The sequence below is a fragment of the Lontra canadensis genome, unplaced genomic scaffold (assembly GCF_010015895.1).
Source record: "Lontra canadensis isolate GAN:19392208 unplaced genomic scaffold, GSC_riverotter_1.0 scaffold59, whole genome shotgun sequence".
Classification (NCBI taxonomy): Eukaryota; Metazoa; Chordata; class Mammalia; order Carnivora; family Mustelidae; genus Lontra; species Lontra canadensis.
The window spans coordinates 9,767,179-9,793,763 of NW_022631053.1; the positions used below are offsets into that span (position 1 = coordinate 9,767,179).

General features: G+C 40.2%; 2 protein-coding genes across 3 annotated transcripts in view; one reads left to right on the top strand and one right to left on the bottom strand.

Annotated features, from left to right (window-relative positions):
• TMEM117 (transmembrane protein 117) overlaps window positions 1-26,585 on the bottom strand; it is a 469,463-nt gene that overhangs the window by 249,326 nt on the left and 193,552 nt on the right. The gene's annotated exons all lie outside the window — the stretch shown is intronic.
• On the top strand, window positions 3,379-4,199 carry LOC116879054 (adenylate kinase 4, mitochondrial). Its single transcript, XM_032876980.1, has one exon. The coding sequence runs from the start codon at window positions 3,503-3,505 to the stop codon at window positions 4,172-4,174; it is 672 nt and encodes a 223-aa protein (XP_032732871.1). The 5' UTR covers window positions 3,379-3,502; the 3' UTR covers window positions 4,175-4,199.

Below are 26,585 nucleotides of genomic sequence, written 5' to 3' on the forward strand. Positions count from 1 at the left end.
AAGAAGCACTCCTTTGAAGCCCAAAAGTATTCACTTTTAACTCCTCCTGAATGAAGAGATCATGGTTTGACTGGATATTTTTATCAAATGACCTTTTTTTTTTTCATTAAAAATAGACCCTCCCTTGTAGAGACCATCCCTTGCAAAGACTGGAGCTGGCACACTGCCTGTCCTAAGCCGTAATCGGCTTGTGGGAAACACTGTACAATGTTTGACAACAGATGAAACCATCAGCAGCCAGAACTTTGAAGATCAGAAACCATCTCTGGAATCCTGATAGCTTCAAGAAATTACATAAACACAGATAGAAGGATTTAAGATAGTACTTGATGCTGTAGGTGGGGAGTGAACACTTGCTGAATCTGAAGAGAAAGGGAGAGAAATTCTGCATTCTGGAAGAACACAACCTTCTTAACCAGATGTGTGAGGAAGAACTGGAAGGTGCTATCAAACCAAACTGAGTATTGTGCATATTAATGCTCAGTCTATAGACAGAAATGCATATATTCGATACAAAGTTTAGGTTCATTCAAATTCAAAAACGTACTTTTAGACACCTTAATAGGATCTTGAATTGAGGTGACTCATTACTTGTGAACAGGTGTGTTACAGGGCAGGAGACGGGGACGGGGACACAACCCTGGACTTTTCCACAATGGTTGCTTGTACACGTTCCAGCAACCAGAAGCCAGGAGGGGGACCTGAGCAATCAGAGTGTGAACTGGGATCCCAACTCTGAGCCTCCGCAGATATCTGAGGCTTATTTAGAGCAGCTCAGCTAATTGAAAAAAAAAAAAATCCAATCACCAGATCCAGGGAGGTAACTGAATAGAAACGTGGGCACCAGGGTACAGAATCAGACAATGTCCAGAGGCAGGCATGACGGAAGCTGGTAGCGGCTCCTGAGCTGAAAAGCAGACCCTCGGGTTACAGGCATAGTTAGCTTTTCATCTAGGTCCTGGAGCTGGAGCAAGGGAAGGCCAGCAGTGCTGCAAAGGGACAGAAGAGCAGGCCTAAGGGAGGCCTCTGGATACACCACGGCGTCTGAGCTTACTTAAACATACCTAGTTGTTACAGTCACGATATGAACGTGCAGCATGAAGAAAACCAGGGAGCGGAGCCTTTCACTTAACATTGCTCTAATGAGGTTTTCAATGGCCTTGGTTTGTCCAACAATCCAGGTCCAAATCAGCAGCATTCAACATGAGAACAGAAGACAGTGAACAGGAGAACTAAACGTCTACTAATTTGGAGTTTTTGTTGTTTATTTAGCTGAGTTGTTCCTTTTTTTCCCCCATCCTAATCTGTTCACAGTGTGGCTCTGCCTGCTCCAGAGCAGAAGGGAATGACATGGCAGCCATTCTGGGCCCCATGTCCTACCCCCTGCTCTGAGTTTCCTCTCTTCAAGCCCTCCAGGGGTAGACAGACTCTACCCCTCTGTCTAGATGGTTACTTCCTTGAAGGAGTCTATCAGGATTTCCATTCCCTTCTTCCTCAAGACAGCTTCCCAGACACCTCAGCCCCATTCCCCGTTGCCCAAAGGTGAGCACACCCTGCCCATCCTCAGTCCTGATCCACACTCTGCTCATCTCAGTCTTAGTTCCTTAGTAGACTCACTGGGGTGGGAAGGGGGGGTTCTTTTAAGACACACCATTGCCTGGCCCCCTTCCCAACAGATTCTGACTTACTTAAGCTGGTGTGGGGCACAGGCATCAGTATTCTTTTAAACCCCCTGGTGATGCTAGCACATGGCCAAATTTAGGAACCACTATGGCAGCTAAAGCTGACACACACCTCGCCTGGTGTCTGGAAGGCAATTAGGGTCAAGAGTTGCCACAGTGAGCCACAGAGGGTCTCAGAGGTCACTACAAAGGACCTCTGAAAAGCAAAATGTGCTATGGGAAGCAGAATGTGCTCTAAGAATCATAAGCACTCTAAGAATTATACACACCAAAATGACACAATTAAGTACATTTGAATAGATGAGGACTAGTCAAAGCTGGGGCTCATGAAAAGGCAATATTCACAGCCTCCAGACTTCCAAAAGAGGGTCCTCATCTACTCATTAGATGGGGTTCTCACCAGATCAACAGTCAATCTCATCCAGAAAAACCATAAACATCCTGCCATCAGGAGGCATCAGAAGTCAGCCCAGGGTGCTCAACTTTTAACTACCCAAATTCCCTATGCAAACTCATGAAAAAGTGATGGAAATATCAAAGAACAATCTGCTTCAGAATCATTGATTTAAAAGCCTACAGCAGATGATGACATAATTATACCTTTGTTGATTAACAAAACCAGAATTTATTTAGAGACCTTCTGGTTGAAACTAGCTGTAATCATAAGGTGATGTGGCTGGCACACACCGCATTCAAAGTGGAGCATAATAAGCCCACGTCACCCTCCCCGAACTGCGCTTCTGCACTCCAGAGCCAGCGTCCCCCAAGTATCTCACTGTGGAACATGGATTATGAGCGACAATGAGCAGCTTACTACGACTTCAGGTTATTTAGGAAAGTCTCTTCGCTAATGGTGGCATCATAATTCCCAAATGGTGCCTGAGACAGGAAGAATCAAATGCAAGGACTGTGTTTTTAAAATCACAGATGGAGATCAAACTACTTATGACAACACAAAGATGTACCAAGATTTGTCCAATGGGTGTCATACAAATAAACTGTGACAAATTCAGAGAAACAAAAAAATCCTGATACCTGGGAAATAGAGACTAAGGAAAAACTGCCACCTATACTAATTGCAGTGAAATCAGCTATTACATAGATTTGAAGAGCTAACTAAGAAAAACAACATTTTACTTCCTTTTACCAATTCCTCTGAAAATCTATGGATCAACAAACAACACGGCATGCAATCATTCTCCCCTTCTCCATGTCACACATGTAAGCAATGGTCAGGCAACCCGAGCACCCCCAGCTTCTCGATGTGTGTGTGGTTCTGTGCAATCCTGTTTCCAGTGCCTGGATACCTTCCTCTAGCTTCTTCAGCAATCAGTGCTTGCTCATCTTTTGAAAAAAAGCTCTAATATCACTTTCTCTTCCTTTTCCACATCCCCTCCCTTCTAAAGCCGCGTTGGGTTTTTCTGTCTCATCAACCACAGTACTTTCCCTTCTAGTTGAACTGGGGCACTTCATAAACTTTGTTGGTTAAATAAGTTAATGGCATTCTCTTAAACAGAAATCTGGGTGCCCCAGGCCGCCCCGTGCGTGGGGCGACGGGGCGCGCGCGTGGAGTCACCGCCCCTCCCGGCTTCCCCCTCGGTCGAGCCTGGCGCTGGGATGCCAGGCCGCCTAGCCCCTTCCTCGAACGCCGCGTGCGGAGCGAAAGAGGAAAGGCTGGAGGGGCGCCCGGCGAGTCCCCGCGCGAGCGGAGAGTTGTCGGAGGCAGAAGGAGCAGCAGCAGCAACAAAGTTCCCGGGGCTTCTCCGAGGCTGCTGTCCGGGTTGCCTGTTTGGCCGCCCCCTCCCTGCCTGGCGAAGGCAATGGCTTCCAAACTCCTGCGCGCGGTCATCCTTGGGCCGCCTGGCTCGGGCAAAGGCACCGTGTGCCAGAGGATCGCTCAGAGCTTTGGCCTCCAACATCTCTCCAGCGGCCACTTCTTGCGGGAGAACATCAAAGCGAACACCGAAGTTGGTGATATGGCAAAGCAGTCCATAGAGAAGGGTCTTTTGGTTCCCGATCATGTGATCACACGCCTCATGATGTCGGAGCTGGAGAGTAGACGCGGCCAGCACTGGCTACTAGACGGTTTTCCTAGGACCTTAGTTCAGGCTGAAGCCCTGGACAAAATCTGCGAGCTGGATCTAGTGATAACTTTGAACATTCCATTTGAAACGCTCAAAGATCGTCTCAGCCGACGTTGGATCCACCCCGCTAGTGGAAGGGTATATAACCTGGACTTCAATCCACCCCATGTACACGGGGTTGATGACATCACAGGCGAACCGTTAGTCCAGCAGGAGGACGATAAACCTGAAGCTGTGGCGGCCAGGCTAAGACAGTACAAGGATGTGGCAAAGCCAGTCATTGAATTATACAAGAGCCGAGGAGTACTTCACCAATTTTCCGGGACGGAGACTAACAAAATCTGGCCCTACGTTTACACGCTTTTCTCGAACAAGATCACGCCTATTCAGTCCAAAGAAGCATACTGAGCCTGCCCGGCAGAAGAACCAGGAAAATGTCCATTCAGTTGTGTGTGTAGTATCGGTGCCGTGTCCAAGGTAGAAGCTAGTGGGGATAGCTCACAGCGTCTTTTCTAGTTTAAATGGTGAACTGAAATGAAAACGAATGAGTAGAAAGCGTTCCTGAAGCGGCTGCTCTATGCCTTCTCGAGAAGGGTCACCAACACATGCGTACGAAGCCTCTGCACATCTCAAGCCCTTCCCAAGAAAACAAGCCCAGGCCGGGCTTCTGGCGGCGTCTAACCCCAACCTCTAGCTGATCTCTGGCCCTCACGTTGTTGCCGTAGTAGCCTTTTTGTGCGTGACGCTGTTGGCCTCTGGTGCCCTCCGTCTCCTGAAGGCTGTTGAACCACAGCGCCAGGCCGCCTTGTCCCGAGATTTCTGGTATGTGTCCTTCCTGGTGACCGCGCGCTTGAAGCCAGTTGCTTTTTGTGGTTGCTTCCCTGGCCTTGAGTGACTGTCCACGATTTATTTTTCCTGTTAGGAGTGATATCTTTTCTGAATCCATGCTCCATAGAATCTGTCCTTTGCAGACATCCCTGGAATGAAAGGATTTGGCTTCCACTCTTTTTATTAGACTGTATATTTTTTTTAACCTCTGTTTTCTTCCAAGGCTATGAAGCAATACAGACAGTTACTGCTTTGATCCCTCTCAGACCTGTTTCTAAGAGCTGAGAGCGAGGGGAGGCTGTCAGATCGCTTCCCGCACCAGGAACTGGGCTCTGCAGAGGGCCTCCTTAACGCTGCTGGGCTGACTCTCATGGGTTGACACTGCCCTTTTTTCTTTTATTGTGAAAAAATAAAATCCTCAGAGTCTTTGGGAGTCTTCAAAAAAATGGGAGATGCTTACCTACATAAATGTTAAAGGATCGTATCTTGTGTATAGAAGTAATAAGGCCACATGAAATGACTGCACTAAAAGAATAGTTTAGTTTTTTCATCAAGACAAAAAAAATGTATTTTGAAATGCTGCTAAATACTGATGCTGACAGTGTTTTTCTCCTGTGAGTGACCCAAACATATTATAAATAGTTGGTAAAGGGAATGGAGCCTATGGGTTGAGGAGAATGTTGCACTAGCTGGGCCCAGAACTGAGTAGAACAGCTTTATGATTATGGGAAAACAAATTCTTAAAACTTTTTTTTCTGTTCCAAAGATGCTTTCTGTGGGATGGCCATTAAGTCTAGAAATAAAGATAATACAGTTTTGTCATTCTTTATAATGTACTATCAATAAACCATTTATTAAAGAAAAAAAAAAAAAAAAAGAAATCTGGGTCATTAGTCAATGAGAAAAGGCTTGGCCTGAATATGAAATTCTATTGTTTTCTATAAACATGCGTTCCCTTTATTTTACTGCTTTTTCCCCCTTTTAAAAAAAAATTTAAATGATAAAAGTTAAAAAAATAAACTGTTCACCATTAGAATATGAAAAGCATTAAGTGAAATGAGTCAATCAGAGAAAGACAATTATTATATGATTTCACTCCTATGTGGAAGTTAAGAAAGAAAACAGATGGTCACAGGGGAAGGGAGGGAAAAATAAAGTAAGACAGAATTAGGGAAACAAACCATAAGAGATTCTTAACTATAGGAAACAAATTCAGGGTTGCAGGAGGGGAGGGGGTGGAGGGATGGAGTAACTAGGTGATGGACATTTAAGGGCACGTGATATAATGAGCACTGGGTGTTATGTGCGACTGATGAATCATTGAACTCTACCTCTGATAATATATTATATGTTAATTGAATTTAAATAAAATAAAATTTAAAAATAAAATAAAATATGAGAAGCATTAAAAATTGGAGGAACAAGGTCATCTGACCATTCCATCACTCAGGAACAAGTGCTACAATTTTCTCCTTGTATATTTTAATACATATTTTCTAAATAAAGCAACTACATGTGTAAGGATAAAATGTAGCAGAAGATTAAAGGGATGACAGGTAACTGGATAGACCATGGTTTATAAAAACAAATTTTAAAATGATGTACAGATAAGAGAACTGATAATTGGCACATCCAATTTCACATATCTGTGAAATAAATCTAGAACACAAAGATACAGTAAGGAGTCTTGCTGATTAACAGATTTTGACTTGAAGAGTCAAATACTATCATTCTGACATATATCATGGTAAAGTGAACAGTAATGGCTGATCACAGAGATAAAAACACAGACAACTTACATGCCCAGCATAGATGTTATTAAAATGATTCTCTAAAGTAAGTATGAGGTCATTCTATAATTCTCTTCTCTCTCCTTCACTTGGCCAAAGAAAGATACATCCTAGTTTCATCTCAAAATCCCTGATGACTCCAGGATCAAAGTACTGCATTTTATTCACCACTTGCCAAAGCACTGACAAACTCCAGCAGAGGAACTATAACATAGTATGTCCAGAAGCTCTAGGGCAGAATGGGTAGACTCTGGGGACAGGCCCAATCATGGCACAATTGATTCAAGCAATGTGTGCTATGAGTAGTGAAAGGCATGGAGACAGAGAGCTAATGATAAAAGAAGACAACTGCAAAGCCACGCAGAAAATGTGACAACTTCTTAAAAGTATACTGTGGAGCAAGGAAGCCTTCATTGTGGAAATGGCATCAGAATTGAAAATGTAATGGATGAGTTATTTTAGTAAAGATAAGAGGAGCAGTGGGAATTTTGGGTAGAAGAAACAATATATGCAAGAATAACAAGGCGAGAGACCGCGATGCATTCGGGGGCTCAAAATCCTCTGAAAATGAAGCGCAACACTGAGGGGTTAATTGATGGACAGGATCAGAGTGATGAGGGACAAAGCCGGAGATGGAGGCAGGAAGATCCTGGAGGGGGAAAGGGTTCACGTGTAATCCTGAGTGTCAAGGGGAGCTTTCAATGATCCCAGGCTTGTGTGTCAGATGTGCAGTTTGTGTTTTATTAAAACGAAGCTGACAGCAGCATGGAGACTTGATTGATAGGGCCACAGGAGATGAAATTAGACCAGTTAGGATGCTACGTGAGGAGTCAGGTGAAAGACAAGGCCTTGACTAAGGAACCAGTCACAGAGATGAGGAGGTGGAGACACAGTCAAAATTACTAAAAGAGAAGGACTGACTGAATTTTCTCACTCCTAAGATGAGGGCAGGAAGAAAAAGGATGGGGGAGTCCAGAGAAACTCCTGTATTTCTGCTGCAGCAACTGAGTGGGTGGTGACGCCATTCACCAAACTAGGGAAAACATGAAGAGGAGCAGATTTGAAGAAAATACATTCAGGTTTAGGAAAAGTTGAGATCTATGTGCCTGCGGGACGGACACTAGAGACACATCCAGCAAGGAGGGGAATATATCGGTCGATACCAGGGGTGGGATGAAGATGCGAGAATGCTTAGGTTCGAGGCGAAGTTTGCAGATTGCACTTATGAAAGCAGGTAAAATTCACAAAGTGGGAAAAAAAAAAAAAAGAAGCTGAGGTCAGAATCTGAAGAACATGGACCATAAAGGAATCGGAAGAAGGAAAAATAAAAACACCCCGTTTAAAAAGAGAACAGCTCCAGAGATGGGGGAAAAAAAAATCAGGAGAGTATTATAATGAAAGACAACAAGAAACTCAAGAAAATGGAATATAATAAGAAATTCAAGAAAGAGGAAATGACTGATAGTAGAAAATGGTTAAGTGGGATGAAAAATTAAGAACTGCAATATATCTGTTACATTTGACATTCAGATCACGCCTGACCTCAGCCCCAACTTTCAGTGGTTGAATAGAGGAAAATACTAAAGCACATGGCTATTTCCATACATGACTTGCTTTTTCTATGTAACTCTAAGTTGCTTGGTGGAGGGGATATTAACTCATGCATAGTAGTTGCTCAATAAATATTACTTAATCAATGATGAAATGCACGAGACAATCAATGAGAAATATGAAGAATATATAGACTATGATGAACGCAGCCAGACTCGAAAATTATAGGAACAGCCAGGTGTCACAGAATGAAACTGGAGTGGGAACATGTCCATCTGGGTTTTAGCTCATAGGACCCCCAAAAGAACAAGCTGCATGACTTCAGTTAAAAAACGTATACATAATATCTGGACTTTGGATTCTTTATCTGTAAATTAGAAAGGCGGAGTTGCTCAGGAATGACCAAGGATTTAATTCATTGAATTGATTGAATTCATGCCCACCAACTGATCGGTGATAGCTGCCTGAGATGCTGGGTTGTGGAGAAGTCAGAGGTTCTGTCTTTACTCAAGAGAGAAGAGGATTTTAATGAATCGGCAATGTTTGCTCCGTGTGCAGAATGAGGCGTGGGTAACACGTACGCTAGATATTTGCCAACCCTGCAACAGTTTATGTATATAGCTCTTTAAGGCAAGAAAATATGTGATTTATGGGTGTGTTCTGAAAATTCATTCAGAATAAAGTTTTTAAAAGAAAATTCTACGGTGAATTGAAGACTATACACCTGTTTTATCCATGGCTAGGTTCAGATTCTTTTATATAATAAATAAACCAGCATGTCTAGAATATAGAGTCCATATGTAGAAAATCTGGGAGTAGCAGCCTTTTTATAAGAAATACTAGTGTTGATTACCTAAGTATACAGAAGAATAAAGTGTTCCTCACCTCTACCCCTTATACTTCTATAAAACTCAGGCAGTGACTTTTCAACATCCATGATGTTCAGTGAATATCACCTTATTAATCTCAGAAGCCTGCTGTGATGGGGGTTAGCGCTCCGTACAATTAACCTCGCTGACCAGATGAGGAAAACAAAGCAGAGAGAATAAATTACTTTCCAGAGGCTACTTTGCAAACCGGAAGTGGATGTGGGAATGGTTTCTTTGGTCAAGCAGATTGCTAGGCCTGATTTAGGCATATGTGCAACTAACTACTCCAGGTTGTACAGAGAAAAGTTCCCTTGAGGTCTGAGTTCAGTACCCCTGAGTCTGAGCATTCACCCATTACTATGCTAAAATACAGACCTAAATGCAGAGGTGAGCCACTGAATTGAAGTTTATATTTTGCTACCATGCAGTATAATTTCCCTGGCCACTTACTTCAGTACCAACAATGACCTCATTCCTGGCTACCATTATGCATAGGTGTAAGAAGGAGACACAGAAGTGAGAGTTGGCATTTTTCTTTACAATGGTTTGACTAAATACACGTTTCCTTTGGCACAAGTATTTATGGAATAAGTAACTGTCCCTTTTCAATTCTATTTGAAGAGTACACTGATCATAGTTCAACATATCTGTGAAAGAAGGGTCAGTCTATTCTAAACTGTTAAGAAGATTTTATTTATTTTACTGCAAATAAATAAAAGTATCAGAATAAAAAACAACCAACCAAAGCCATAAATCCAATGAACAAATCTAACCAAAGAGGCAAAGAATCTGTACTCAGAAAACTATAGAGTACTCATGAAGGAAATGGAGGAAGACATAAAGAAATGGAAAAATGTTCCATGCTCATGGATTGGAAGAACAAATGCTATGAAAATGTGTATGCTACCTAGAGCAATCTATACACTTAATGCAATCCCTATCAAAATACCATCCACTTTTTACAAGGAAATGGAACAAATAATCCTAAAATTTATATGGAATCAGAAAAGACCCTGTATAGCCAGAGAAATGTTGAAAAAGAAAACCAAAGCTGGCGGCATCACAATTCCAGACTTCAACTCTATTACAAAGCTGTAATCATCAAAGATAGTATGGTACTGGCACAAAAACAGACACATAGATCAATGGAACAGAATAGAGAGCCAAGAAATGGACCCTCAACTCTAGGGTCGACTAATCTTTGACAAAGCAGGAAAGAATGTCCAATGGAAAAAAGACAGTCTCTTCAACAAATGGTGTTGGGAAAATTGGACAGTCACCCACAGAAGAATGAAACTGGACCATTTCCTTATACCACACAGAAAGTTAGACTCAAAATGGATGAAAGGCCTCAATGTGAGACAGGAATCCGTCAAAATCCTTGAGGAGAACACAGGTAGCAACCTCTTCGACTTCAGCCCTAGCAACTTCTTCCTAGTAACATCACCAAAGACAAGGGAAGGAAGGGCAAAAATGAACTATTGGAACTGCATCAAGATCAAAAGCTTTTGCACAGCAAAGGAAACAGTCAACAAAACCAAAAGACAACTGACAGAATGGGAGAAAATATTTGCAAATGACATATCAGATAAAGGGCTAGGATCCAAAATCTATAAAGAACTTAACAAACTCAACACCCAAAGACAAATGACCCAATCTAGAAATGGGCAGAAGACATAAACAGACATTTCTGCAAAGAAGACATCCAGATGGCCAACAGACACATGAAAAACTGTTCCACATCACTTGGCATTAGGGAAATACAAATCAAAACTTCAGTGAGATACCACCTCATACCAGTCAGAATGGCTAAAATCAACCAGTCGGAAAACATCAGGTGTTGGCGAGGATGCGGAGAAAGGGGAAACCTCCTATATTGTTGGTGGAAATGCAAGCTGGTGCAGCCAACCTGGAAAATAGTATGGGGTTTCCTCCAAAAGTTGAAAATAGAGCTACCCTATGACCCAGCAATCAAACTACTGGGTATTTACCCTAAAGATATAAATGTAGTGATCCGAAGGGGCACGTGCACCTTAATGTTTATAGTTACAATGTCCACAATAGCCATGGGAAGAGCCTAGATGTCCATCAACAGATGAATGGATAAAGAAGAAGTGGTATATATATATATATACAATGGAATACTATGCAGCCATCAAAAGAAATGAAATCTTGCCATTTGCAATGATGTGGATGGAGCTAGAGGGTATTAGGCAGAGCAAAATAAGTCAATCAGAGAAAGACAATTATCATATGATCTCATGAATATGAGGAATTGAGAAACAGGACAGATGATCCTAGGGGAAGGGAGGAAAAAATGAAACAAGATGAAACCAGAGAAGGAGACAAACCATAAGAGACTCTTAATCTCAGGAAACAAACTGAGGGTTGCTGGAAGGGAGGGGGGTTGGGAGGGATAGGGTGGCCTGGTGATGGACGTTGGGGACAGTATGTGCTATGGTGAGTGTTCTGAAATGTGTAAGACTGATGATTCACAGACCTGTACCCCTGAAACAAATACTACATTATGTTAATAAAAAATAGTACAATATAGTAATGACATTCATAAACCATAAAAAAATATCAAAAGGGACTATTTGATCCCTAAAAGCCAGGTCAGAAGCCTTAATGGTTCTTTTGCCATGTTATTAAATTAGTCCAGCGTCAGGCATAAGCAACTTTTGGAAACCCCATCTTACAATGATTGCATACTACTTCTCCAAAACATGGGGAAAAAATGTTTCATAGATAGCCATCTGTCTGCAAAGTAGAGAAGACTGTTTTTATAAAGGTTAACTTTAATTTTAATATTAATTTTTCTTAAAGAGACTATAAATTGGCAGATGTCCTAAGAGTTTTTGAATTTCTCATATTTTCTGAATTATAAACATTTCTAATCTATTTCTTGAATTTATCTTATTAATTTTTTGTAGCTGTTAACATTCTGAACACCATGTCATGCAAACCCAGGTTCAAATCCTTGCCCTACAGTTTGGGGAAAGTTTACTCAACTTTTCTTGCCTGACCCCTAAAAAATACTCAATAAATGTCTGGTGCGGCCATTGTTGTTCTTGTATTATACCATCATTAACTTCACTGACGGACAGCCAAACAATCATTCATCCCGTTTGCCATCTGAAGGAAGATCCCTTAGATTATGAATTCAATGTTAGTAGTAAAATAGCACAAAAAAAAAGAAAAGAGATTTCAGAATAACAAGTACTGCATAAACTCTGCCGGAGGAAAGACTACATTTCTATGGAAGAGACTAAGCAATCTCAAAAGCCGAGGCAATAGATACTCACTGTACGTGACGATTAGAACTCAGCTTTTAGTCCACATGAAAAATACTCAGCATATATTCATTTTTTGATTATTAATTTTGTGTCAATTATTTGGATTATGTAACCTATAGAAGACGTTTCCCACGCTTCACATGTATTTTCCCAGAGATATAATTGTTATTCAAAGTAATAATAATAATACATCATTGTCATTCAAAGCTGAACAACCAGCACACTAATGTAAAACAGAAAGAAAACTGGAGTTCAATTTTTGAAAAAAATCTTAGGCGCTGTCACTTGTAGGCCTGTTTGACCTCAGGCAATTTATTCTGGGAAACCTCTTGGAAAACCATGTCTGCTCCCATATAAGTAAAATGGAGGTAGTAATACCAATCATAGCACTTTAGTGAGGCTTAAATGAGTTAATAAAGCAGGTAATTAGTTAGAACCTCACAAATGGCATGAGCTTAGTAAATATTTGTGACAGAACAACAATCAAAAAAAAACCCTACATGCCTCTTAATAAAAGACTTTTAAACAATATAAGTGTGACTGTATTGATTGTGCTCAAAATAAAGAAAATAATAAGGGAAGAAAATGAGAGGAGGGAACTGATTTAACTGACTTAATTAATTAATTTATTTTTTATTTATTTTGAGAGAGAGAGTGCACGAGAGTGGGGGGAGGAGCAGAGGGAGAGAATCTCAAGCAGACTCTGCACTGAGCGGGGAGCCTGATATGGAGCTTAGTCTCACAACCCTGAGATCATGACCTGAGCTGAAATCAAGAGTAGGCCGCTCAACCGACTAAGTCACCGAGGCACCCCTTAAGTGACTTTATTTTGCTGTCAAAGGAAATATACTAAGTAATGATTCTACTTTACAGAAAGATTACTTATACTCAGTTCCAAATAAGCTTTCCAAGGCAGCTTCCATTTAGTATAGCCCCTGCTGGAATGGTAGGGAAGGGTAATCATTTATAAGTTGACAACTCCATATCCCGCTTATAGTGACCACTGGTCCTTTCTCTTACCTTGATTCCCTCTCCTATGCCCCCCAAGAGAAATGCCAATTTTACACTTCTTACTAGAATTTATAGAGCAAAGTTGAGATGCTGGTGTTTGGTGGGTCACAATGAACTCATGATAATGGACACTAGATTGTTCTCTTCAACTATGACATGAGAGTTAGTGAAAAAAATAAGAAACAAAATTAAATTACCTGTTATCTTTTAAAATGCTTCAGCGGAAATCTAGTAACCACCAGATAAAAAGTTAAGGATGAGGGCACCTGGATGGCTCAGTCAGTTGAGCATCTGCCTTTGGCTTAGGTCATGACCTCAGGGCTCTGGGATGGAGCCTCAATGGGGCTCCCTGCTCAGCGGGGAGTCTGCTTCTCTCTCTCCCTCTGCTGCTCCCCCTGCTCATGCATGCTCCTTCTCTCCAATAAATAAATACAATCTTTAAAAAAAAGTTAAGGATGATATACTATACCTGCTCTGGAAGGGAAAAAATATGGTTGCATTGATTCAACCAAATTACTTTCTTACAAATAATGCAAACTCTAACATCCATCACCTCGTGTCTGTGTTGATTCCAGCAGCAGGTGAGATCCCACTACCTGCTAAGTGATAGGATGCTAGAGTAGGCTGCATCCATGAATACCCAGTCTCCACAAAAATAAAAATGAAACCTGCCCAAAAGGCTGAAAATTAAAAAGAAATGAAAAGAACAAAGAAATATCAGAGGAGAAATTTGAAGCAATGGTAATGAAAGACAAACATGGCTGCCACCAGCAACAGGAGAAAGGGGGGGGACGTGCACAGGTAAATAGAAAGATACTATACAAACAACTATAATCGACTAAACTCAATGGTCAGAAATGGAAACTGCAAAGGTATCCTTCAAAGGTGGGCAGGGCACTCTGCAGGGCTCCTCTCTCCTCAGAGCCATGCTACTGGTGAACATCCTTTTGCTTGCACTTCTCATATTCAGTAATGAAGGAACTTCACATTTCTCCGGGAAAACATGTTGTCCACAAGTCATAGGAAAAATTTTCCTCAAAAGCAACAGTATATGGCATGTGCTGAGGAAATTGTACTGCAGGAGAAAGATGATCCCAGAAAATAATAATATTAAAGGAAGTGATCACTGAAACCTTTCTGTACTCAACTCCTTATAGAATTAGATACCTGCCTGTAATCCCAGATAGTTGCAATGCCAACCAAAAGATCCAATGAACTTGAGAAAAGAAAGGTAGAATTGCAGTAATTTGGACTGTTTCTGCAAAGCTTTCATTTACACGGCATATTGGGGCCAGGAGGATGGAGCAGAAGTGTGGGAGGCTGGTGGGAGAAAGAGGAGAGAACAAGGAGAAAGAAAAACAGAGAGAGAAACAGGAATAGTGAGACCTAGAGAAGAAAAGTCAGAGAGAGACATTCAGAGAGATGAATAGAGGCAAAAAGAGCCACTGAAAGATAGACCGACACACTGAGAAAAACAGGATGGCAAGAAATCACCCAATTCACTTCTTTGCGTTCAGGCCACACCATACCTAAATCGGCTAGACAGAAGAAAATATATCTTTTTAGATCTATAGATAAATTTTGAGAGTTTCATGAATAAACTATTCTAGATAGCCAATCCGTTATCTGGGAAATGTTCCTTATGGCAAATATAAATCCTACATGGTTTGCTGTGTTTTCTTCTCAATATTAATGGAGGATGGTCTGAGTCTATCCTCTAGGAAATTATTTTTCTTGCTTATATCTCCCCTCAGGCTTTTTCTTCTCCCGGATGAATAATCCTTCCTTTACCTGTTTCTTCATGGTTCTAATTTTCTAAACTTTTAATTATCTTTACCAGTTTCCTGGGCATCTCTGCAAATCTCCTGAGCCCACCTCAGAGTGATCTAATAACAAGAACCACGATGCACGTGTATAGACCATCTTATGCTTGCAGGAGGTTCAGCAGTGACACCGGCCTTATTTGCTTTGAACTTCAGTCTCCCCTTAATACAGACGTTGCAGTTACCCCTGTTGTAGCATGATGGGGGCGGACATAACGAGATTAAACCTGTTGGAAACCTCTAGACAAGAGGGAAAAAACATGCAGGTGGACAGCAGCACCCATTAAGAGGCAGCTGGCCCACTTGGTGCAGAGAGGACATAGGAGGGATGTGAGGTGGGAACAAAAAATGGAAGCCAAACTCTGAAGGTGCTCATGTGTCATGACAAGAATTTTTAAATTGTATCTATCGGGCAAGGGATGTTTTAAGCAATCAAGAGCAGGATCAGGCTTGCTTTCATGGGTGACTACTCTGGCCATAGTATATAGTGTGATCTGGAGTGGGTGGGAGAGGTTTACATTCAAGAATATGTGAAAATATCAGGTGTCTGGGTGGCTCAGTGGGTTAAGCCTCTGCCTTCGGCTCAGGTCATGATCCCAGGGTCCTGGGTTCGAGCCCTGCATCGGCTCTCTGCTCAGCAGGGAGCCTGCTTCCCTTCCTCTCTCTCTGCCTGCCTCTCTGCATGCTTGTGATCTCTGTCAAATAAATAAATAAAATCTTAAAAAAAAAAAAAAAAGAATATGTGAAAATATTGGGAGTTCCTTTGAATGGACCAGGTAAGAGGTGATGAGTTCCAAACTGAGGCAAAAGCTATGAAAATGGAAGATTTGGGTCCACATTCAGGGGCCATTAAAGAACAGAGGAAGCAGAGCCTGTGAAAGAGGTGGAAAGGAAGAAGCTAGAAGGGTGGATGGAAAAAGTGGCCCCTGCAGCAAATGGCACCCACCCTTCAAGAGTGCAAGGGCACAACAGAGGACTGCAAGGAGGCCCCAGAATCAGTGCTTGGTCACTCACGATGGATGATGCTATCGGAGCTGCCGTTCCAAAGCACTGGGAGCAGAAGACAAACTGCAGCGCATTGAGAAGTAAATATCCACAGATAAAAACTCCTCCATCTAGAAGTTTTATGGTGATGGTGAAGAATGAGATAAATTTGAAGGAAATTGAAGAGGCAGAGAAGTTTTGCATTGGAGGATGTGTTACTCCAAACAGAATAAGCAGAATATGAGTAAAGTACCATCAAGCATTACACTTTTATGGGTGAAAACACATGGGCACTTGGCAATGAGTGAGGCTTACCTAAAAAGAGAGTGTATCTGGCATTAAATATTCCCATGATATGAAGTCTTTAGGAGACAATTAGAATATTTAAATGGAATTTGTTGGTCTCTGCATGCAGAGATATGTATATATAGTCCAAACTCTCTGAGTACAATCCACAGAAAAGAAAATAATAGGCATTACCAATAGGAAGAATAAATCCCAATTCTAACAATATCAGTCACTATATATCGTTATCTCGCATATTAGTGGGTAATGGAATGCTAGTGATTTCTATCGGACATATTTATGGGGCATGAAATAACCCATGATTTTCGTTTTTAGCTTCAGCACTATTTTCAGTACACGACATATTATAAAAAGTACCTGGCACTGTGTTTGGCTCACTGTAGGCAATAAATGAATTGAATTAAACTTTGTCACCATCTCCGGAGTTCGGATACACCTGATTCCTTCACCAAGGAAGAATCACTCAAATTTTAACACAATTTTAAACACCTCATAAAACTTTTTTCCAGGCTGATTTTGATGTTCTGCAATCTGTAACTAGTGTTCCCATCAACACGGTATCAGGTCATTGTTCTTAATGTCCCCACTGCCACGTGGCTCCCAATTTCCTGGGCCTTCTAGGCCCATTTTAGCCTTTTTACTAATATCCAGTTTGTCTTGGTGGACGTTTTTCATTTGCACAAACTGTTCTTCCATATAAATATGGCAAAACAGTCATTGTTTCTTCCTCATTCTCCTCTTCAGCAATAACATTTGACATTGAAATCTGAACCTCGAGATTTCAAAACTGCATTTTATGAAGTTCTAAGCTAGGACTCTCCCCAACTCCCCTGTCCATCCAGGCTTTAGTTACACTATCTCTAATTTTATCAGGTTCACCACATTTTATCTGGAAACAGGGTTGTTCTGTTAATTTGAAAACAAAACGAAAACACTGTTTTCAAGTTTTAGGCATTCTGTTTTGTCATTGTTTGCCTGTTTGTTTTTTGCAAACCTAAGTGATGGCAAAGTAATTAAGCAACTACATGCCCAAGTACTTACAGCATCCTAAGGAAAAATGTTCACTCTATGACTTTGCCATTTCTACTCTGGATAAAAAAAAATACTAATCTCTTCAACCAAATCCACTTCCACATTCCATTTGGGGCATGAAAAGCAAAATTTCACTGGGACCTGCATAGGGCAATGGTAAAAATAGATTATTAATCATCAGTCAGAAACCTATTTAAGTATTTTGTGCTGCAGCGTTATTAAAAATAAGAAAAGAGAAATGCTGATACCAAAAGAAGACTGATTTTGTTAGAGAATCAGTAGCTACTGCTCTTCTTAAGGTCTCTTTAGAAAAGTGACTTTTTGTCATTGTTTTTAGGCCTGAGAATGGTCTTGCCAGTAACCCAACTATTAAGAGTAGACTTCTGAACAGATGGACTAGAACCAGATGTCAAAAGCAAATTAACACATCATGAGACTGTTTCCTCGCCTCAACAGTAGAAAGCTATCCCAGTAGATGATGGGCTGGCCCTTTGCCAGCCCTGCCTGAGGCAGAAGGTGCCTGGGATAGGATGAGATCAAGGAATGACATAGGGAATGACCATGAGGAACCAAAAAAAGAACAGCTTGTCTGTTCCACCACTGCCTTAAAAGCGGTTATCTCTCAGATCCATGCTCAATATTCTTTGAAGGAATTGAATAAGATCCATTCCCTCCAGAAAGTTTAAGATAGAACAAGAATAACCAGAGACACTGTTGTCACCAAGAGGCTGAGCTGGCTGCTTCTCAAGGGACTCAGAGAGTGATGGTGGTATAGGATCTAGTGTCTAGCGTTCGAGACAGGAAAACCTGATTTTGACAACATTCTGGGAAGGAATCCATCCCTCAGGGGATGGACTCATAGTAGACTGATTTAAAACATGGAAACTAATGGCCATATTTAAAAAATACATAAACATCACAAGGACCAAAGTCCTCATACTCACTTGACTAGAGTATTTTTCTTTCCCCATAGGCAGACACATCTGGGAATCCAAATTATGATCAGAAACTTGTATGGTTAGCATGGACTTAGAAAGAGACATTAGCTAGTTGATGCAATTCTTTAATAATAACAAAAATAGCTGCTGCCTCTATCTTCAAAGGAGAGATGCTCTGGGCAATGAAAAATGGTTTCACTCATATTCTCTCTCCTAGGCAATGTGCAGCCACATCATGCCAACATTTACCTCTGTGACTGTAAATTCTCTGAGGGGATCACAGATATTGTCTATCTTGTTCATTACTGTGACCCATGTTTGGTACCTGGTAGATATTCAATATATATCTGTTGGCTGAATGAACTCAACTCATCTTTTTCTATGTTTGCAAAGCTGACCAATGCATATTCTATTTTCAAATGCATGAATATTCAATCAGGTTATTATAGAACCTGCTGGCCCAGGGGCCATTTTATACTAAAGCTGACTTTACCCATCTCTGCTCTAATATATTAAACATGGAATCCCAGGAGGGATGTCTTCTATTCCTTATTTCAAAATTCATTATGGATGTACATTTGAACTGTCCCCAACCACCAGCAACAATCATTTTTACCGACTCCAGATTATTTTATTTCTAGTTGATATAATTCCAATTTACCCACTGGTGAGGATCTAGAAGCCTTCTCTGACTCATGGAAATTAATCCCTAAACTGAAAGTAAGTGACAACTGTGAATTGAGCATTTTCTTATTTCTTTCTTCACCTCCAAGGCTTTTTCTCCTCAGTCTTCTTTTGAATCTAAAAGCCCACTTTCATTTCTCCTTTCCACTCTTGTAATGACATACTCACTGTGCAACCTCCATTCCATGGTGCTTACAAGAAATAATTTATATTTCTCCCTCACTATCCAACATACTTCTACATAGTCCCAACACATCTCCATGTACAAATCACCTATCCCCTCATTCAAAACCATCTTCAACATGAACTTCATGCAAGATGACTTCCCAATCCTTGAAACTGAATGAATTTACTTATTTTTCTCAATGTTACTGCAAAGGAAATATCTGTTTTGAAGATTTCACACACAAAAATCCAAAAAATGTAGAAATATTAAACTAAATAAGACAAATAAAAATGTTAATGCCTCAAGATCAGATTCTCATTAAAATGCTGGTGTATCTTTGTGCAAAATTTGTTGCATGGGGGACATATGTGTATATAACACAGACAAACGCTCTTTTCTTTATACTGCTTATCACATTACAGAAGCAGAAAGAATAAACTGTAGTAGTGTAGTGAATCCCTTAATAACAGAACAATGTGTTTTTTGCCTTGACCCCAGCCTCTACAAAAAAAATTAATCAGCATGGCAATTCGGTAACTAATTAACTGGCCTATAAGATCACAAGGCTGATCTTAAACTGCAGTGGTGGGGTGCCTGGGTGGCTCAGTGGGTTAAGCCTCTGCCTTTGGCTCAGATCACGACTGGGATTGAGCTCCACATTGGGCTCTTTGCTTACCAGGGAGCCTACTTCACCCTCTCTCTCTCTGCCTACTTGTGATCTCTCTCTCTGTCAAATAAATAAAATCTTTAAAAAAATTTTTTTAAATGGCATGGTATATAGCTATGAAACAATGTCACATACCTTCAAACAAACAACATTTATTAGTTGCGTATAAATTAGGTGTCTAACAGTCCTGGGCACACAGTAGAAACTTCTGAAATTTTAATTCTTTTTCTTCCTTCTCTCTTTACTTGAGTACCCCCCACACCCATTCACCTACACACAGGTGTATGTTATTACCCTCATTTGTTCTCTTCATTAATTGATAATGAGTGAATTTTGAGAAAGATCGACATGGGTGCCCCCAAAATAGGTTTTTCTTAGTAGTAACAGAATTCTTAATGTATCTTCATACCAGGAATGGGAAGACTTAAATATCGAACATGAAAGAAAAAATTAAAATGATGTCCTATCGATTGATTTATGCTCTTTTATCAACCATCTGCACTTGTTCCTTGTGCTAGAAATGTTAAAGACAATTTTTTAATATTTTTCACTGATGCATTTCCTTCATCACTCCTCCTAGTGCTTTCTGTATATTTAGCAAGCCAGCCAAAATAAAAATTTAGGAATCATTACTATTAAGAAATGCAGGCTCCTGGGTAAACTGTCAAAACATTTCCAAAGGTCCAGATTATAAGCTCCAATCCATTCTACTCACTTCCGTCTAATTATGAAATGCATGCCATTCTAAACTGAGGCACACATTTTGAAAGTATGACATTGACCTACACCTCGCAGAGATCAGAACTGGACAGAGGCCCATGACTTACTATGATTTATATTCTGTCATTGAAGCTAATGCATAGTGAATGGTTCCAAATCCTCTTTCCTTTCTCCAGCTCTTTAAATGGAATCAAGCATAGGCACAATATTAATTTTAAAGTTAACTTACTCTAATTGAATGGCAATGCTTTATTACAGTCATGTATCAAACAAAGACCGCAATATATCATAAGGGACACAGTGAAAGTAGATCCTTCTATGCTTTGCTTTTCTTTCTCCTTGATTTTTTTAGCCATAAGCTTTTTAAAGACCACCATTCATACTTTAAACTACTCTGTTAGTAAATTAACATTACTAAATCATCCCTATACTAACAACAGCATTCCTAAATCATGCACCCTGGTAATGCAAACCAGTTAATAGTTCTTCAAACAGAGCTATTGTTATATCACAGAAGCCCGTAGCTGGAGGAAACCTAAGTGGTCATTGTCTCTATGCCTTCTTTCAAGAAGAATCAATTCTCTCACACGTGTTCCACCTTTCTGTTCTTCAGATGGCTCTGTCTCAAGATAAAGTAATGAGTGACATTTCTTCTTTGTTATTATATAGCATTTTATATAGCATATTATTAGCACATTAACGAATCTTTCAGTGGGCAGTACACTATCATTAACTGGAAGCACATGTTCTACAGCAGATCTCTAATACCTTTTCTTCCTGCATAACTGAAACTTTGTACCTATTGAATACCAACTCCCATTTTCCCCTCTGCCAGCCTCTGGCAGTCATCATTTTATTTTCTGCTTCTATGGGTTTGATTATTGGAATCATGCAGTATTTATCCTTCCTCGGCTAGCTTTTTTCACTCAGCATAATGCCCTCAAGGTCCATCCATGCTGTGCCTGCGATAGGATTTCCTATTTTTAAAGGCTGAATAATATGCCGTTGTATGTATACACCCTGTTTTCTTTATCCATTTCATCTATCAACAAACATTTACTTTACTTCCACGTCTTGGCTGTTGTGGCTAATTCTGCAATGACCATGAGAGTAAAAGTAATCTCTTGGTGATCCTGATTTCGATTTTTTTAAAAGATTATATGTATTTATTTGACAGAGAGAGAGCAATCACAAGTAGGCAGAGAGAGAGGAGGAAGTAGGCTCTCAGCTGAGCAGAGAGCCCAATGTAGGTCTTGATCCCAGGATCCTGAGATCATGACCTGAGCCGAAGACAGATGCTTAACCAACTGAGCCAACCAGGCACCCCTGATTTCAATTTTTTAAGATATATATCCAGACGTGTATTGCTGGATCATACGGTAATTCTATTTTTAATTTTTTGAGAAACTTCCATACTGTTTTCCACAGCAGCTGCACCATTTTACATTTCCATCAATAGTGCACAAGGGTCCCAATTTTTTCACATACTGATCAACACTTAAGATTTTTTTGTTTTTTGATAATGGCCATCCTAACTGGTGTGAGGTGATATCTCACTGTAGTTTCATAGTATGGCACTGGCATAAAGCAGATAGATACACAGACAAATGGAACAGAATAGAGAACCCAGAAATAAATCCACATATATGGTCAACTGATTTTCAACAAGGGTGCCAAGAATACATAATAGGCAAAGGGTAGTAGTCTCTTCAACAAATGGTGTTAGGAAAACTGGATATCTGCATGAAAAAGAGAGAGAGGGAAAGAAAGAAAGAAAGAAAGAAAGAAAGAAAGAAAGAAAGAAAGAAAGAAAGAAAGAAAGAAAGAAAGAGAAAGAAAAAATTGGACCCTTATCTTAACACTGTGCATAAACATTGGGGCACCTGGGTGGCTCAGTGGGTTAAGCCTCTGACTTCAGCTCAGGTCTTGATCCCAGAGTCCTGGAATGGAGCCCTGCATCAGGGAGCCTGCTTCCCTTTCTCCCTGCTGCTTCCCTACTTGTGCTCTCTATCTCTCTGTCAACTAAATAAATAAAGTCTTAAAAAAGAAACAAAACACTATACATAAACATCAACTCAAAATGGATTAACTCTTAAATGTAAGACCTGAAACTGTAAAGTTCTTAGAAGAAATATAGGGGAAAAAAATCTTCATAACGTTGGTATTGGCAATGATTTCTTGGATATGACATTTAAAAGCACCAGCAACGAAAACAAAAATAGAAAATGGAAACTACGTCAAACTAAAAAGTTTCTGCAAAGTGAGCAGTCAATAAGCTGAAAAGGGAACTGACAAAATGAGAAACTGCATTGCTCAGAAGGGGCTACCATTCAAGATATAAAAGGAACTCCTACAGTTCAATAGCAAAAAAAATAACCTGATAAAAAAATGGGCCAACTCTAACGTTATAGTGGTAATCATTTTTTAATATGTGTATCAAAACAATATGTTGTATGCCTTAATTTACACAATGTTACATATCTATTATATCTCAATGAAACTCAGAGGAAATAGATAAAGAACTTGAATATATTTTTCTCCAAAGAAGGTATACAAATAGCCAACAGGTAAAATCAATCGCCAAAGAAATGGCATATCTGAAAAGATCATACTCAGTGATAAAAGGTAATCCCAGTGACATGGCTGATTTATACCTTCCCAGAAAAAAAAAAAAAAAGAACGAACTTCCTATTAGTTGGTTTGGAAATAAAAAATGATTTCTGTTAATGCTTGTTTTTATTGCAAACATTAGAATTAGCCTAAAACAAAACTTTGAGATTTATGCTGACAAACTCCATCCCCTATGAGAGGTATCCTGGATTCTGTGATTCTTCTGAATGAGAGAACATATGTAAACATATTATAAACTTAAAATGTTTATGGTATTAATTAATTAATTAATTGGTTGATTAATAATTAATCGATTATGGTATTAATTTTAAAAATGAGATAGAACGAAAGTGATAATAATTAGAAATGCCAAAGTGAAAATGGAAAGAGTAGTTGGCTTTATGCTGCAGGGAACTGGGGATATGTAATTTAACTTGAATAATGTAAGAAATTGTGTTGCGTTATTCTTTCTTAAAAAAAAAAAACAAACAGTTTAGCCTCATCCAGCTGCAAGCCCCACCAGTGTTCCTTCAGATCCAGAATTTAGTTACACTCATCTGGAAATTTCACAGTCTCCCTCTCCCCGTAGCACTTGCCCTCCCTGCTCACCCCCATCTCGGTCTAATTTTTTATTGTCCTTCAGATTGCCATTAAAATGCCACTGCTTCAAAGGAACTTTCCTGCCCCAAATCCCCCTCCTGTTCCATCAGCACCATCACACTCCCATGTGTGGGGCAAGAGGTGATGGTAGTTCAACTTCCCTGTCTGTCCCCTAGATAACCATAAAGTAATAGTATTGACATAAGGAAGCATTAACGCACATCACCCTCCACCTCCTAGGCAAGTTGCTCTCATCCCACATCACAAGTTCCAGGAAAACCCCCAGTTCTAGGTCTCACGCCCTGCTTGGTACCTGGTCCACGGTCCACGGTCCAGAGCTCAGCAGCTCACCAGGTTGCTTTGAGAAAGCGACATCTTGACAGGTGAGAGTGAGAAATAGACTTTCGGAAACCCTATGACTTTATCAACATGGGAAGAATCTAGAATGTAATAAATGCCTACACAAAGTGGAGCATTTAATCCCACGTGCGGGCACGAGAACGACGTATTTCTATACTTAGCTCTGTGATATTTTATTATAAAGATAAACAGCTAGTGCTTATCAGATTCTTCACTGTGATCACATAACCGCTCTCCGTACCTGTGAATCATACTAATTCATATTCCAAGAGGAGGCGTCTGAGCTGCCTCTCTCCCTGCATCACCGGGGACTGTTCTGCGCTCCCTCGTCAGTTCTACAAATCTCATGGCTTATAATTAATCTTCTCAGACCGCATCTATGTCGCCAGAAAACTCGGGTGTAGTGTTTGCAAGAAGAGCTAACATAGCCAAATAGGTGCTTACAACACAGCATGAGTAAAATCTGATGACTCAGCTGCACTTATCAGAATTTTTTCCAGGCGAACAGAAAGAAGAGAAGGGAGTGGGGGAAGAAAAACAACAGGCAATGTGGAATTTTTGGGTGTTTCTGTTTTTCTACTCCAGTTTCTCTCGAGTAAATGTAACATCTAGACTGCTGTCCTTCCCAAAGCCTTGAATCTTGAAGAGAATGCAAAGTTGATTGTATTCTGCCCTCTGTTGTGCCGACTGACTGCAATGCTGGAAACAAATGTTTCCCCTTCTGACCTTAATATCAATCAGTGGACATTGTCAAACCTGACATTTTATTGTCCCTTCCTTAGTGGCAGGCTGTAAATAGAAACATTATTGTTATAAATTGTTCTTTGAAGTCTGACATTGTACAAATTACACTGTGTACTCTATTTCATTAAATGGTAAAACTCAGCAGGCTTTCTATCAGGAGGCCAACCTACAGTACTTTGTTCTCCTAAGAAATGAGTTCTGTGTTGGCAGACTAAGCAAAAGATCTCATCATAACCATTCTGTCAACAAATAACTCATAAAACCTTTTCTGAGGATACATATTAAAGCATTTATCCTGATCTTTAATATATCTTAACCTGGAGACGTAATGCTCTACATCCCGGCATGGGCTGATGCCTGCACGTAGCGAAGAGCCAACACATAAACATAACATCAAGAATTAGTATAGAGGGGCGCCTGGGTGGCTCAGTGGGTTAAAGCCTCTGCCTTTGGCTCAGGTCATGATCCCAGGGTCCTGGGATCGAGCCCCACATCAGGCTCTCTGCTCCGTGGGGAGCCTGCTTCCTCCTCTCTCTCTGCCTGCCTCTCTGCCTACTTGTAATCTCTGTCTGTCAAATAAATAAAATAAAATAAATAAAATCTTTAAAAAAAAAAAAAAGAATTAGTATAGAACCAAAACAGCAAGAGAATGGAAGTAAAATAGGGTCAGTGTTTTTCTGGTCCTTAAAAAATACTGAAGTCAATTACAAATATATGAATGTCTGAATAGATATCATTTATTTGTTTTATTTTTCTTTTTTTTAAGATTTTTAAAACCTTCTGGACCACCGAACCTAAAACATTTACTGTCATTACTGAAAAGTTTCACCAACCCCCACTCAAGAAAGCTAAAGGAGAAATTGCTATGCAAAGAAAAGGACCATATGAGCAGAAATGCAGAGCTGGAAATCCGTGGGGGCCAACTTGGCATAAGGTAGTGGGAGCGACGGTTTTCCGAACCCCATGGAAATGGTAGTCTTGATCTGGACACAGAATGGAAAAGCACCTTAAACACCAAGTGAAGGAATGAAGACTTTCTCTTCAGTCAGAGGAGAGCTCTGTTGTGATGGCTATTCTTTTGTTGGCTTTGCTTTGTTTTTATCAGAGAAGTAAAACAATGAAAGATACCATTTCCAAATATTACCATTTTTTATCTCAATAAAGCCATCATTCTACTGCATTTAACTTAGATCAGTTTACTGCAGAGCAAAGAAGATAGTCAAAGAGCTTTTTATTCATCTTTATAAATTCATCTTCCCTTTCCATTCATTTCAAAGAAAATTTACCATTGTTATTTATAGTTTCTTAACACACCACATACTTGTGTCCCTTATGCCTGTAATCCACATTTTCTTCATGTTTAATACTTGAAGAATCAAAGCTCTGAGCAGGAACAGAGATAAAGAATGGTCTTTGACCCTGTCCTTTTTGATTTACAGGGTATACAGGCTGTCATTTTGATTTGCCCAAAGGTTAAAGCTTAAAGACAGTACAGAAAGTACAGTCCTCCAAAGAGATAAATACACTAGGGCCAGCTCCCAGACAAATGATATTTGATATTTTTGCTCCTGGCAGTTGGCCATTTTAGTCTAGCACTGGGGGTAACGATTTGCCCTAGGAGAGGCTTGGCAAATCTGTCCAGGTATCCAGCACCCTGAGCAGTCCACTCCAGCTGCAAACCATCTGGGTCCACCATGCTTCACCAAAGAATAAAGCCCCATTCCGAGGCAGAATTAGAAAGTTCATGATAGGTAGATCACAATGACCAAGGATCCAACTAAGAGTGACCTCCAAGTCTGCAGATTCCCCTGGTACCACATTCAACTTTCAGAACTGGATT

Coding starts and splice junctions, on each gene's coding strand:
- LOC116879054 (XM_032876980.1), top strand. CDS start 3,503: ATGGCTTCCAAACTCCTGCGCGCGGTCATCCTTGGGCCGCCTGGCTCG.